A 15,800-nucleotide genomic window follows, 5' to 3' on the forward strand; every position below is an offset into this window, starting at 1 on the left:
GTCCAGCTGTGGGCTGGGGCATGATACCTGCTCCCCCATCAAGGCCCCCATGAAACACTCAGGGGGCAATTACTGCTGAGAGCTCAGCGATTATGAAGACTCTAGGAAATGCTGTGTGTGTTTTCCAGTGCTAGTTGTGGCTGCTTGGTGAGGCAGGAGGAGAAGGAAAAGCAACTATTCTCATGGGATTTTTTTTTTGTTTGTTTGTTTGCTTCATTCTAGGGTCATTTTGTATTGGTTCTTTTCTTCTCAGCCCTGATGATGCAATGATGTTGTGCCAGGGAAGGGGGGCTGTCTGAAGGTGAATGGCCACAAATAAAGAAGCAGAGAAGCAACACACCCTGCTCAGCACGTCCTGTTTGTCACCCAGGGCCTTTGCCCTGTGTCTCCATCCCCGCCAGAGCTTCAGGGTGACTCAGGCTTTGTCCAACCTGCCATGCACAGCTATGATGAATCCCAGCTGCTGGGAGCAGCAAAGAGGTGGCAGAGCCTTTTCCCACAAAGTGATGTTAACAGCCACAGAGATTTTCAGCCCCAAGGACCTCTGCCTATGAATCCTGTCAGCTTCCTTGCCACCTCCGTAGCCTATCAACAAATCAACTAGGTTTTTCTTTCACAGGCCATTACATTTCCCACTTCTTTCTTTGGCACAAGGCAAAACCAGTCACAGAGGCTTCCCAAGCTGAGCTGAAGACATGGCTGCACACAGAGCTACAAGTGAGGAAAATGCCGCTTATTTTCACTCTCTACCCAACACATGACAGCCTGTTACACAAAATCAGCAGCAAAACTCCCCCCCACTTTTGCAAAAAAATAACCCAACCCAAAACTTATGTAACTCTGCAACTAATCTTTGTTAATCTTGAGCAAGGCATTTAAATCCAGGGAATAAGCCTATTCTTCTCATCCCCCCCACCCCCCAGCCTATCTGTACAGTGAAAAGGGAAACGAAAAAAAGCAAAGTTCACAGCCTTGTGATTTTTCCTTTTGACAAGAGCAAAGTGGCATCGTGCTCTGAAGGAAACCTTCCTGCCTTGCCTTATCCCATGCACTGAGCACCTTAAGAGAAAAGCTGCTTTTGGAGCAGTTGTCAGTGGCTCTTGGCTGAAGCATGGAAATCTCTACTCTCGCCACGTACCACTGCCTTGCTTTTGTCTGGTATTTTTTTGTTGCCTATTCCATCACACACATAAAGACAGAGGAGAGGCCATCTGAAGTGTTCCTTTACGGTGGGCAGTGGAAATATTTGACAGTCCTCAATCTGGTAAGCAAATCGTGTTGTACAGTGATACCAATATGTCTATTTGTTTGTCTGCCATCTGTGCCTCAAGACATATGCAGCTGGTGTATTTGCTGCTGTTAAACTGCTTCCTTTGGTGGTTTTTATCCCAAAGGAAACTAAGGAGGCATGTGTGCTTGTGCTGTGAAATGTATTCACAGGTTTCATGCAGAAATGATATTGACTGGTGAGATGCTTGGTTTTTGGAAAGTACTTTGAAGCTAGCTGCCTCCTTGTAAAAGACATTGTCAGTGAGGAGAAGGACAGAAAAGTGGGTGTATGTGTAGCTGGGATACATACAAGTTTGGTGCCTGTTTTCTAACCTTTGATTCAAAACAGTTCAACACTACTTCAATTTTTTAAAAGGCTTTTATGTCCTCTAAATTGCAGGAAAAGTGAAACAAAGCAGAGCACCGTGCTAATTTAGCCATTAAGAGTACATGCTTCATTTGACAATCAGTAGAGAACACAAGGGAAAGAAATTCCAGCCTGTGGAGAGAGGTGCTTGTGATATTATTACATGAGTTTCAGCAGTGCTATCAACTGGTCGTACATTTCCTAAAAGCACACAGAAAAAGAGAGACTGTAATGTGTTCTGGTTCTTCTAATGTGCTAACATTTCACAGGATAGAAATAAAAGTGAAAGTGCATGAGATACCCAGGGGAGAAGGCTTGTTCAAAGTCCAAGGCGTTCATCAGCAGCTTGGGGAAGAAGTGCTGGTGGGGTGGAAAGACCAGGCTTGTGGAGAGGTTTCCTACAAGGGAAAAATTTCAGGCACACTTGCTAATTTGAAGTATGACTGCAGGGACCTATGTATTCTTTCATCCATCCTGTGTGACCATCAGAGTTAAATATCAGTGGGAGGTCTGGTCTGGGGCATGTTTGTCTCTGCTTTTACCCTTCAGAAGGAGACAACCTATGCTGAAGTTCAGTGGAAACCTAAAGGCTCCCCAGCTCCAAGTGGGGGCTTTTGGAGACTTTCAGTGAGGTGGGGAATTCGGTTCTCTTCCATCCTCAACCATTCCATGACTCTGCCAGAGATTTACAACCAAGAGGCAGTGAATGGCAAGTGAAGTGGCCACAACAACCCCGGGGGTTCTGAGAGCCCAGTGCTCAGTGCTCTGGCCAAGCCAGCTGTGGTAGGATGAGGACACATATATATCACTGCAGCTGGGTGGCATTTGTACTGCTAATTGAAATGTTGTCTGTTTATCAGTATAGCCATTTTGGGGGCATAGCTGACCCCACTAAAAGACCATCCATAATTTCAGGCAAAACAGCATCTCCACCCCCATCCCCTGGCACCATTATAATGAGATTTACCACCCAGCTCTAAAGCATGAGATCAAAAGGACAAAGCAAGTAACCAATCTCCCAGTATTTTGGGATGAAAAAATACTCACTGAAATTATCATCCAACTTCCTTTAGTGACCAGCAGTGGATGGTCAGGGAAAGGCTGCACAAGGCAAGACCGTGTACAAGCATGAGATGAAGTTTCCATGGCTTTACTGTCCCACTAGCACACTGAGTAACACAGCCAAAAAAAAAGAAGTCCAGGCTAAGGTAGCTAATACCCATTCAAAAACTTCCTTTCATCCATCTAAAGGAAAAACATGCCTGTTTGTACTTCTGGTACTTTCCCTATCAGCTGTGCCATGAGGCAAGTGTGCCTTGCGTGAAAGAGCAGTTCATTTTGTTGGTGTAAACCTACTTCCTTGACAACTGAACTGGATGCCTCATTATTTCTGTTGTGATCTAATCATCCATCCCTGCTCACGTTTTTTTCATCACTCATTAGTGTGGCATTAGATTATCCTCTCAGTTACTCTTTTCTGCAAGATGGAAGTCCAAGCCTTTTTCATTTCTCTTCACAAAGGGTTGCTTCTTTCACTAAAGCATCCATGTCACCCTTTGCAGCAGTTTTTCAAGTTTCAGGAGACGATAGGTGGGGTGGGCTGCAGTGGTCAAGTTATGAGCATATATGGGTTTATACAGTGGCCTAAAGGTGTTTCCTTGTTTGTAGTTTAATTCTTCTTGGCTACTCTTAACTTTCTATTTGTCTTTTTTGATCACTGGTAGGCAAGAAGACAGCAAGTTGGGCGAGCTATCTACACTGAGTCCAACAATTCTTTACTGGATGGTGATAGCTAAATAGAACCCACTGTCAAAAATATATATAATTGAAGCTGCTTTTTAATTTTTTTCTGAAATGCTTTACATTGCACTTATCAACATTGATTTTTACTACTATTAGATAGCTCAGACACTCAGTATCCTGTGGTTCTTTGGCAATTTCTCAGTCAGGTTGCTTTGAAAGGGAGAAAACCCATCAAGTTCACAAAAGTGTACCACCTCAGTATTTGCTCCCTTTGCCAGCTCATTTACAGATCTGCTGATCAGCTCAGGTCTTATTCAATCTTCATGAATGAGGGCTCTTGCTCCACTTTCCCAGTCTTTTAACTCCCAACTTTTAACCACTCATTGATCTGATCCCAATGCTAAAATGGAGCTACCAGCCAACAGGGAAATGGTTTGGGCTGAAGATATTTCCTCTCTCTCAATGTAGAAAATGTGGCAATGGAACAGGGTGTGCAAAATTACTCCTTCATGGATAGTAGTCCTTCTTCTTCAGAGATTTATTTATTTCAAGAAAGGATTGCCAAAAAAATGAAGAGAGATTAGGGAAAGAAATGCTGTCACCCCCTTTCTCCTGCTGAACTGGGTAGCATTTCTTGGTAAAGCAGCAGCAAAAGTGGCGAAAGGTTCTTGAGCTGCTGTATAAGAGAGGTAGAGGGTGAGAAGACAACATGTCCCACGTGCTGTGGCGCTCTCTGTGGGGCTCCACTGGACCTAAAGGACTCATCCCACTGTCTGGCATTAAGCCACTCCTTGTGGTTGCTGAGGAACATCGAGGAGCAAGAAGTGCTTGTCAACCACACTTGTCCAATGGGTGGACATCCAATGCCTTGAACTTCTCTCAGTCTGGACACAGTCCTAGAAAACACCTGGGGATGTTGGGAGTTCTGGTCGTGGGGAAGAAGAGCAGGCAAAAGCTGCACACTGGGCTGTCCTGGTTCAGTGGATCTGCTGTGCTGGGCAGGCCTGGAGAGTACCTTGGAGGCTTCCCCAGAGCCAGGAACACAGAGACAGCCTTTGTCCAGCTCTTCTGCCTGTGTCCTGCCAGACTGGGATTGTCTGGCTTCTGGCACTGGCTGTCTGAATCACTTGGAAATTATCCCTCCAAAATTTCTCTTATCTCTTTGGAATAGCATTTAAAAATTTCTTTCTGTGGAAAACTGCTCTGGCTGCCTCACTGTGATCTGAAATGGAAATACTGGGAAAAGTAACATTTTCTAGGAATGGAAATGCTGCTTGTCTCCTAGTTATGCTGGAGAGATGCTGGAAGAATCCCTTCTAGATATGACCCTCTTTTAGCACCTCATTCAATTCCTTGCTAGTCATGTGGCTCTCCCAAGAGAGCTAGAGCTCTGACATTTGTTCAGATTCATTTTCTTAATGATCATAGCCATCAAGATTCAGAGAGGAAATATTTTTGTAGCGGGGGAAAAAAAGGATAACTGGGCTTTGTATCAAGGAAGTTCATTGACCCATTATTGAAGAAGCAGAAATGACAGATAAAAAACAGTTTTGTATTCATTTCATTCATCTGTGACACAGAACAGTGCAAGAGGAATCATCCATTGCCTGAAATATCTGAGCTCATAAAAATCAGCTCACTGCTGTAAATCCATTAGTAAATCACTGCATAATGAGCACACTGCACCTTTAAAAACTATTAATTGCGTTCCTGCCCTGATTTATTCCTTATGCTTTTGTCTTTCATAATGGAAATACTTTTCAATTGTCCTGAAAGCTGCTTTATATTTATTTCAGAATAGGCCCAGTATTTAGTAAAGATATTTTCCAGGACACTGTCATGTGAATGGATGTGTGTCTACACTAAATGTTGACTTTCATGTCTAATAACTTGCTCACAATATTGGATTTATCCTTCCCTAAAGGGTAGAGCTTGGAGCCAAATTTATTTGTACTAGTTGTAGATTTCAATATACACATATGGCAAGATCTTATACACAAAAGTAAATCATGTCAGGTTAGTTAAACAGAAACACCCTTTTGATCACTGCACCAGATAAAAATTGAGCTTTGTCTTTGTCACTGTGAGTCTCAGTTTGGAAAATTGATCTGGCCAAATTAAATGTTTCTACAGCACCCAGCACCATGGAACTCTGTAGGGTCTAGAGGGGAAAGCAGCCTCTCTCCAGCAGGGATAATCATATCCATATTGTCTTCTTTGGGTTAATCATTAGCTTTCTGAATGCTTCCAGTCTTCCTTCTGTTCATGTGGGAACAATTTAGGGAATCCTTTCTATTTACAGCCAGTGGATTTATATTCCATGAGCGCCTGCAATGGATTTGTGAGTGCCAGCATTGCTGCCTGGGAAATTCACAGGACATCTGGAATAATTTGATGTTTTCATTTTTTATTTTTTTTTTTTTAATGTCAACATTTTCCCTTTAGTGGAGAACTACAAGATTTGGATATGCCTTTCTTACAACAATAACCCCAGTGGGTTTGGAGCTCGGATTTTAATCTGCTGGAGGTGTACAATGCCAGACTGCACAGTACTAGGGATGATCCTAGCTCAGTTCAGTTTTCTGATTTGAAAACTACTTGTATAACCTTCCACTGCAGGGTGATTACTAATGTGTCTGAAAGACCTTTCAAACTATGGTGATGAACAAGGGTAGAGCTACAGCAGCACAAATCCAAACTCCTGAGGCTGAGTTCAAACTTCTTCAGGAGTTGTTCTTCTCCATGTTTAGCCAGAGATATGGGTCAGGTTACACATTCAGATAAGAATTTTCCATACACAAGATAACATTGTCCTCCCCTGTGTATAACAGAATATTTACCAGGCTGAGAATGTGGCTGTTTTGGGACTGTTTCTTTTCAGTAATGTTTATTTTAGTTAATTTCGAAGCAGGGAAAGAAGCAGCCTATCCCTGTCCCATGATTAATGTAAGGCTGACCATGAACAAGATAATAATAGCCCCATCCTCTGGGAACCAGGCTTCTCCCTAATTGCTTTATTGGCAATTAGTCACTCTGTGTCACTGGACTGTCACCACCCTCATGTTCATTTTTCATGCCTTTTACAGAAAGTTACTGCTGACTCTACAGGGTGTAACAAGAGCTTCTGTTTATTACCAGGCTTTTCTTAGCTCTTCGAGGACTTGGTATTGGAGTCCTGGTGAGGCCAAAGATTGGGACAGACATTTGGGCTGAGTATGTGTTTGTGTCTAAGTACACTGCACCCCAGCATGGACTTTACTGAACCAGACCCATGACTTGGAGGGCTGAATCCCTACTGACTGAAATGATGCCTGCTAATTGTGATAATAGGGAGGGAAACATCACAGTTATAAGAACTGCTTTGAGTGCCTCAGAATTGAACAAAAACCCATGTGGGTTCTGAGGAAGCTGCTTGGTTGTGGTTTTTTTGTTTGTTTGTTTGTATTTGTTTGCTTGTTTGTGTTTGTTTTGGGGGTTTTGTTTGTGTTTGTTTTGGGGGTTTTGTTTTGTTTTGTTTTTAATGTAAAGATACATCTGTTGACCCTAGGCCTTGATAGGAAACAAGGGGCTTTGCAGCTGAACTGGGTGATACCAGGTCCTGGGTGACCCTGGGCCAGTTACCCAGCCTGTGTCAGCACCCCCCTACCTCCACTGCTGTGGGTCTGCACAGGGAGAGTGACAATTCAACAGTGGTACTTACTGTTGTGGCTCTCAGGGGTGTGGAAATGATAGGGAAGGAAGAGTGTATTTTTTCCTTGTGCTGGGAAGAAGCAAAATGTTTGGGGGTGGTTGCAGAAAACTGCAAACTATGGTCATTTTGTTGCCCAGGAAGACTCAGTCTCTGGAAACTAAAGCTTGCAGAAGCCCTTGTTTGACAACAGGCATGGTGAAATCATAGTCTCCTCCTCCCCTCGTATATTTTGATAATAAAGGAATTTCTGATGGAAAAACATTGCACTAATCCTGTCCCCTCCCAAGCACCACCCTTTTTAGCTTCTTCAGAAACTGATGAAGTAACCAGCCACAATTTCAGAGACTTTGCTCTAAATAAATATCTGATTCAGAGTAAGATCATGGCAAAAGAGATGTCATCCTGAAAGCTGTAGCCCTCTTTCCATTTAAGCATGACTAGCTGATCCAGAGTTTGCAGTAGGCTGCTTTTCCCATATTCCATCACTCTGGGACAGCTTAGCCTTAATAAGTGAACTGAACTGACTTGGTGCTAAATGCAAGACAGTAGGAGAAGTATTTTTCTGCAAGGTTCTATTCTGCTGTTGCGTGTCTGACAAATCTGGTTCATCTTGATCTGCTGTGTAGTATTAGGAGAGAAAATGAAGTAATTAGAAAAACAATATTGGTTGAAACCACAATAATATGACAACCTTACATATAATTTGTGCACATATCTAATTCTTTACCAAATTCTCCAAGTATCCTCCCCAAAAAATCTCACCCTCACTACCTATAAATGATTTAAAGAAAGAAGGAATAAAACTTCAAACCAAAACACAACCTCCCAATCCTAAAATTCATTAGTTATAAATTGTTTCATTTAAATTTAAGTAAAGCTTCATTTTTAGTTGGTGACGTCTGCATCTTTGCTTCTAAGCACTTGAAATCCTTTCTTGAATCCCTTTGAGTTCAGCAAAAGAGGTTCTGTTTTTGTAACTTTCGCACTTAATTCTCACCTTAGATCATTTTGAGCTACTTGGCACAGAGAACAACTGCACTATGAGTCTCTAGAAAGAAGAACCTGTGTTGGCTAAATAGTGGAAAAGCTATCTAGTAGTTGCTTTACAGGAAATAAATTGGCATAATTTGTTCTCTCTTGCTCAGATACATCCAGTGGTCAACCATTAACATAGGAAGCTTGACAAAGCTGCCTTTCAACATGTTCCTTCACTCATCTGAATCACATCACAACACATCTCTGTTTAGTCTATTAACTGTGATACTGTTAAAGTTATCTCCTGATCAACTTTATTTAATCAGTTTGGGTTAGTAAAAGAGATTTAGCCAACAGCTATTTTCCTCACACAGACTTGCAACTCACAAACAAAAACAGCTCCCTGAAGAGCAAGAACAGATTTCATTGAGGAACATGCTAATGAAAGCTGGATGAGTTTCCCTCATTAGGTGTAATTACTTTAGGTTTTGCAGGCTGTCTTCTATGGGGTGTCCTTCCTGGCTGATGTGTTGAGACTAATTAAGAAACTGCGATGTGCTAAGCCTGTAATTTCCAGCAGAGACCTTCTTTTCAGTGTCCTGGCTTTCCCAGTGTCCACAGTAAGTACTCTTTGTTCTCTCTACATGAAAATAACGTTTACATAAATGGTTAGGGGTGTATAGTATCAGAAGTATGTATATGAAATAGATAAGAACTAAGGGCTTTTTTTACCATTGAATTTGGAATGGATTTGGAATGGATTTGGACCATTTAGAAGAAGAAACAATGTCATGGTTGAGAGCAAAGCCTCTTGCACAAACATTAGGGTTGCTGTCCTCAAGTGGACACAGATTGACCCCAAAGGGTGAATAAGGTGTAACCTCTCTGTTAATCTCATGGTCCAAATAGCTGTGGATTTATCAACTTAGGGCTTTTCTCTAAAGGGCAGCACAGGTCAGGAGGACACGAGAGGGTACCTAAGAGGCAGCAAAACCTCACATCTCCTTCTTTGATGCCAAAGTAGCTTTAAATAAGCACTGGAGAGAAACAGATTCACAGAAAAATAATTATAGTCACAGCCTACGTCAGATTCATCACGGATCACCTACTCCCTCACAGACAATGCTGTTTATCAAAATGCCGTGGGTTGGACAGGAACTGATGGGTTATTTATACATGCAGGTACGCTCTGTGAGAGTGATGCCTGCAGTCACTGCTGAATCTCAGAGGGCTGAGAAACACTGCTTAAACATGGTCCACAAGCAGCTCAGCTAGCTGGCTCCGTGAAAAAGCCCTGCCAGTAATGGAGTCAGAGAGACTGGATAATTATCTTCCCTGCACAGCAGTGCTCACTATGCTGCTCTCATATCCCCCCAGGCATCCTCACCATGCCCTCAGGACTGTGCAATAGTCTCACTCTTCCAGCATTTCACACTCCTGATTTCTAACCCCAAGCACAAAATGTGCTCAAATACAAAGCCGGGCCAAAAATTGCAAATCAGCTTTCAGGTATCAGTAACTGATACCAGGGATCACTTCTTCCAGTTAAGTCATCCCACTGTAATTCCTGCTCTATTGGGAAAAAAAAAAGGATGTCTGCAGTGTGGAGCTTTCACCTGCAGTTTAGGAATTAGGCTTGTGGATTGTGAAGGTAAAGGGTAAGTTTATGTGAACTGCCTTATCAAAATCTGTTTTTACTCTGTTACTGAGCAAAACAAAGGCTTGACAGACAGTCCCTTGAGGAGAGCTACTTGACCATCAAAAGATCCCTTCTGCAAAGGGAAAGGGAAAGAGGAAAAAAAAAAGCAGCAGCTAATCTCAGATTCCACAGAAAATGTCAGTGTTGGCAGTTTATAAAGCAGGTTTTTTTTCTCTCAGTATCAACACAGAACACTGCATCTCTGAGTAAATGTGAGATAACATGAGTTTATCTAGCAATGTCATAATTTTTCATGTAAAAAAACATGGAGACATTGTGCCTTCTCAGAAATGAAAGCACTAACCAAATCCTATCAGTTATGTTTTTCTTCTATTTTCAAATTTCTTTCATTTTGCACTTTGGTTCCAGTTTGTGTGTATATCCTTTTGGACGCTGTATACCTACAACCGAGAGCTGGTTTACCCCAAAAGCCTTGATGGAGTCATCCCGTTCTGGTTAAATCACGCTATGGTGAGTAAGAAACACCTCAGCCTCTCTTGCAGAGAAAAGGGAGACTTTGCAACGTGTGCCCCCCACCACACCACTGCATTGTGCTGTTTTCCAGAAGAGCTTCACAGCTTTTCCTTTCTCACCTCCTCCTTCCTGCTTATCTGAATCTGATGTTGAGCTGTACACAGCAATCAGATGCATGTGCTTGAAGCTGCCTCAAGAAGCCTTTTAGCACACAAGGAACATCAGTGAATCAGTGCTTGTCAAACCTCTGAAGTCAATGAAATGATATGTAGTCATAAGGAAAGAAAATCTCACTTATTGTGAGCTCAAAAAAGAAATTGTGTCTGCTAACAGAAGTCTCTGAAATACAAAATGGCTATGAGTGTAACAAAGCAGACCTTAATTTTTAAAAAAGGTGAAATAACAAAAGAGAATGTGACAGCTCTATAGCTAATAAGCTAATGTGTGCACAGTTTTGAATAGCTGGATTGCAATGATTGTTTACAGATTTTCTATAAATACTTTCCAGATTTCTCCTTCATTTGCTCTGGCCGATTTTATGATGTGTTGAATAATCACATATTTCTCATCAGTCAAGTGAAAGGAGGCTGACAGTAACATGGAAACTGTGGGTGGATTGCAAGGTCAGGGAGGCCTAGTGGGGCGAATGGGAAGTGGGAGAGAAGGGAGAGGTTCAGCACTAGGCTGAATCAGAGAAGCCAAAAAGTATGAAATAATCTTGTAGAAGATTCATTTCTCTTCAGACTTCATTTCTTAAGCACAGTGCCTTGCCATCCACTGCAGCAGTCCCCAGTAAGTTTTGAAGGCAAATCTGGGAGGGTTTGGGGTGTCTGGCTGAGGACAGCTCGAGGTTTGAGCAGCCCCTTGATTTAGACAGGTGCATTCAGAGTCGTGTGACTGGAATCCAAACACACAGAGGCATGTCCGCATTGCTGACACCCGAGTGGTGAACCACAGCCATCATGCACTTTTAACCTCATCACCTGCTCTCTGTCCAACAATTCAGTTCTACCAAGACCTTTCTGTGGCTGTCCAAACCTCTGCACAGGTGTAAAAGGGCACTGCTCTTTCTGAAAACCATCATCCACCAAAAGGAAAGATTCTCCATATCCTCAGCATCATGCTAGTCTCAGATCCAGGATTTAGTATGGGCAACTGGTTTAAAATCCTCACAGTGGTGGAGGTGCTGGGCAAGGGGGGAGGGGGGGTTGCACAAAGTGAAGCTCAGAGAAGATAGGCTTTGCTGCTTGTTTTAATCCAGGCTCACAGCTGAGAATTTGCCCTTTCCATTTCCACATTTGTTTACGACATAGGAAGGTTGAGAAGTGTTAGGGCATACATTTTTATTTCATGTGTGAGAACTCTTTGCAGGAACCCCTCAAACATATCTGTTATAACTTCTTCTTACCCTACCTACATCTACAATTCATAACAGAGTTATTTTGACTACGACAAAAGTCTTTTCTGTATCAGAAATGTCAAAAACATGTGTTAGAAAAGGAAAAACAATTCTTCCTGAAAATTATTTTGACGAGAGAGAAACTTCACACATAAAGCAAACCTCTATCACAACCTGGTATTTTATTTCTAAAGCTCTTAATACACTGCAGACATCTTGTGCTTGACAGTTCCTGGTAGGAAATTTTCCTTCCAGTTACTATTAAGCATAAAACATCTGCCACCAGCATAGCCTGATCCCTGCTATCGACAATCCTTGTGTTTTAGAACACCTTCCAACAGGTGCCTTCAGGCTTAGCTGAGACATTTCTTTCTTCCAACACAAAATATCCACTGAAAACACTAGGGAGATCCAGGGACATACCAACACTTTAAGGGACTATCTCCAAGTTCTGATTGCCAAGCAGACACTTCTTCTTTGGGTTAATTTCCCTGCATATTGCTGTTACATTATGGCTCTGAGATTACAGGCATTTCATGACAGATTGAGGCAGCATGTAGCTGGCTTTGGAGGAGAAAGACATGGGTGTATCAATAGTAACCATCAGTACCATACCATTTGCAGTGGCACTTCTTTTTTTTTTTTTTTTTAATCTCGGTCTATTTTAATGTTGTAAATAGAGAAAGCATATGTTGTTATGTAACTGGAGAGTGAACCTAAAAAATAACCCTGCAAAACCACTTCAGGAATACTGAGCTCTTTGGCTTTGTGGTGATGCTGCAGTACCTTCCTTGCAGAAAGGAATAACCATTTTTTTCCTCACATGGCCTGCTTTTACAGTGGGAAAGAATTGTTGTTGCCCACTTGGTAGCCCAGAGCTGCAGAGTGAGCATTACAGTTTAGCCATATTTTTGCATTCTGAGCAGAAACACTTTGTTTTGCAGACAGGATGGTTAATGTAGAAAGGTATTTTGCTCTTATTTGAAGTCCAGATATTCTGGACTATTTAGGTTTCTCTCTTTGCTTTTCTACTGAGTTTATCCCAAAGAATAGGCCTCAGTTTCCACTTCCATTTGCCTGGGATAATTTTACCATCTTTATACAAAACCTTGACCTTTGGGGATGAAAAAAGTCTGCTCTACTTATGTCTCAAGCACTATTATTTTATTTGAACAAGATTTTTGAAGTGGAAGATGGCTGAGACAAAAGATACGCTGGCCAATTTGTCAAGTGAATTTGTTTATTTCTTTCCCAGTCATCCCTTTTCAAGCAACATCTGGATACTGTCCAGAAGGAGACTAACTGCTGGAGACAGCTTGGATTAAACCATATGCATATATTATTCAACTTAATGACAGTATTGGGGAACACTACACTTTGAAGGGTCTGACAGAATTGAATGCTAAATAAAGTGGGCCATTGGTGGGTCAGAAGAGATGACTCAAAAATATTTTGATCTATAACAAAAGATACATCTAAATGTTGAGCAGATGTGTTCACAAAAACTGTAATGATACAGTTGTGTTTTTGTAAAAGAAGATTTATATTTTCAGTCTGTTGGCACAGTTCTTCTCAAAAGCACAATTTTTTTTCTTTTCAGAGTACAGATAAGTTGAGTTTGGCCACCCCTTTTTCTAATTTACCCTGTAGATATGTTACCCTTTCACCTTTACAAAAACCAGCAATTTAGTTCCCCGGGCACTCTACTGACACATGGTTGTGAATTGTGCATGTTCAGAAGATTTTGTAATCTAAAAAGCTGAGAACAGACAAGGAAGGAAGGTAAATGTAGGCTAAGAAAAAACATCTCTTACCTGGCAGACTTTCAGCAAAGATGACAATATATCCCCCATTACCTGAGCTTCTGAAGCTCCTCTGCACTTTGCCCTGTTGTGGCTAAGCTGTATCTGAAAATAAAAAGAGAAAATGCAAGGGAGTGAGAGAACAAGCAAGGCACATACAAGTAATTTTCCTTCACTGAAGCAGGCCACTGATGTCCTGACAGTAGGAATACCAGCAGGACTCACTATGTCCCCTCTCATCTTGGAGCTTCTTGGTATATACAAGCTGCTTGTGTTCTGCCTACCTAGCTAAACCTCACCTTCCCCAGTGTAGACACAGCTACATCAACAGAAATAGTATTTTGGATCAGTGTGATTCACTTTCATCTGGAAAAAATGTAAATTATGTGAATATAAGTTACTCTCATGTGAGGATATCTGTGTGAAGGATTACATCTTACTACAGCTATTTTAGGAAGCTGCTGCATCACTAACCAAAAAAGAGGGTGCAAATTCAGTTTGTAGAGCAGAACTCTCATGTCCAGGCCACTCAAACTCAACTCCTACTCCAGGTATGTACACAGGAACAACCTCAAGTTCATCTTTGACCATCTCAAATGATTCTCTTTGCAAGTGTTATTTAATGCTTAATAATTCTTGCATATTTACACAAGGGAGAAACATTTCCATTTGTTTGCATTTCACAGTATCTCAATTTTAAGCTGTCTGGCAACTATGGACATTCACAGGCTGCCAATTATATTCAGCTTTTGGCAAAAGAAGAAGAATGTGTGTGTGAGGAATATGGCACACAAAATTAATCACCCCACACATTTAAGAGCAAAGATGCTTAGCTTTTCCCAGCACTATGCAGATTTTTTTGAAGTTTCCATTTTTGTTGACATAAGCCCATTTCCTCAGGGAGAAAGTATGTGTTTCACAGACAAATGTTATGGCAGGGAATCTTCCTGGGCTGCTACTACCCCAGCGTGCACAGGTGCAGTCTCCACAACTCTCCCCACAAAGGAACAGCTGGAGAAAAATATTCCATGGCAAAGGATGTGTCACTTCAGTCTCATGTCAGCCTCCAGATGCAGTGCAACATCAATTTCTTAGACTACATATCTAGTGTCAAGGAGAAAGGCAATTAAAATTCTGGCATTGACATTGAGACAAAACATTTGCTAGTAAGCAATAGGATATTCAGCCAGGGCCTTATTCCCAAAAATGCATGTGTGCAGGAAAGAAACTTTATCTCTGAAGCTCTTTTACCTTTGATCATACAACTGGTCTAATGTTTCATCCATTTTTCATGGTAACACTCCCAAACTACCAATGTATCTAAGAAAAAAAAAAATAATGTTGCTTTAAAGGTGAGCATGAATAGATCTGGAAAGGGCAGAAATACAGAGTAGCTGATGGTTCAGAGAGGAGTGCTGCTGGAATTAAATTGAGCAATAGCTTCCTCACTAATCTGCTACACACTTGCTCAGTAACAGGGCTCCCCTGTGCCTCCTGCTCTATCCATAAAATAAATCTGTGGTTCCCAGAAAATGTACTGATGGTTGGAAACACAAAAGACATGTAGCAACCATAAGAGAGAATTATTTCTTCAACTAAGCTTGGCAAGTTAAAGAAATAAAATGAACAATAATGCTTAAGCCCTTTCCACCCTGAAAAATAAAGAGAGGTTAAGAGAAGAAGAAAAGTGTATAGGAAGAGATTGCAAAAGAAAATTTTGGAGGAGGCATTTGAGCACAGGCAAAATATTAGCAAAATAAATCGAAAGAGGGAATTAGTTCCAAAATTAGGCCAAGAAAGGAGAGACCATACAGAGATTCGGAAAATTATGAGTATAAAACTAAACAGAAGTTATGGTGACAGGAAGCTGTTTAGTTTTATTATGCTCAGATAACATAGGCTGTAATTGTTCATGAAAGCATCTGACTGAAGGAAATTTCCATAGACAAGAGGATGTTTCCCAACAAAGTATCTGAGGTAACCACTTTGAGGGACAATCAATGAACTGGCTTTTGAGCCTCACAAGGCAACACCAAAGTGGGTTTTTCCTTTTCTCTTGCAGTAACACACTGATAGGGAAGAGAGAGGCATGAGTATTGGCCACGACTGGTTGTCAGCACACAGGCTCTGCGGGGAATTGGTCTGAAAGGAGAAACGCAGGCAGTTTTTCAAAAGCACTTGATGGTCTCCAACTGTGCCCAGTGGAGTTTAGTTTGGCCAGTGGTAACTGTTTGTGAAAAGATCCCTCCCTAAAGTCTCACACGTTAATGGAAAGCAGACATGGAGTGTATGTAAATGCAGACGAATTAGAAACAAACAGCTCTGGTCAACCGAGGCATCATTTCCTTCGCTCTGGAGTCAAACAAGGTCACACCGAGTCA

The 15,800-nt window shown here is 41.6% G+C and overlaps 1 protein-coding gene across 2 annotated transcripts in view; it reads left to right on the top strand.

Annotated features, from left to right (window-relative positions):
• Positions 1–929: 929 nt before the first annotated feature.
• Positions 930–15,800, top strand: part of ADTRP (androgen dependent TFPI regulating protein) — a 30,594-nt gene continuing 15,723 nt past the window's right edge. For both annotated transcript variants that reach the window (XM_083876559.1, XM_083876560.1), the window contains exons 1-3: positions 930–1,264; positions 8,531–8,665; positions 10,114–10,215. In XM_083876559.1, the coding sequence (XP_083732685.1) occupies positions 1,112–1,264; positions 8,531–8,665; positions 10,114–10,215 (390 nt within the window). In that variant the 5' untranslated portion in view covers positions 930–1,111. The remainder of the gene's footprint in view (positions 1,265–8,530; positions 8,666–10,113; positions 10,216–15,800) is intronic.

The sequence above is a fragment of the Zosterops lateralis genome (genome assembly GCF_965231275.1).
Source record: "Zosterops lateralis genome assembly, chromosome: 1".
NCBI classification, from domain to species: Eukaryota; Metazoa; Chordata; class Aves; order Passeriformes; family Zosteropidae; genus Zosterops; species Zosterops lateralis.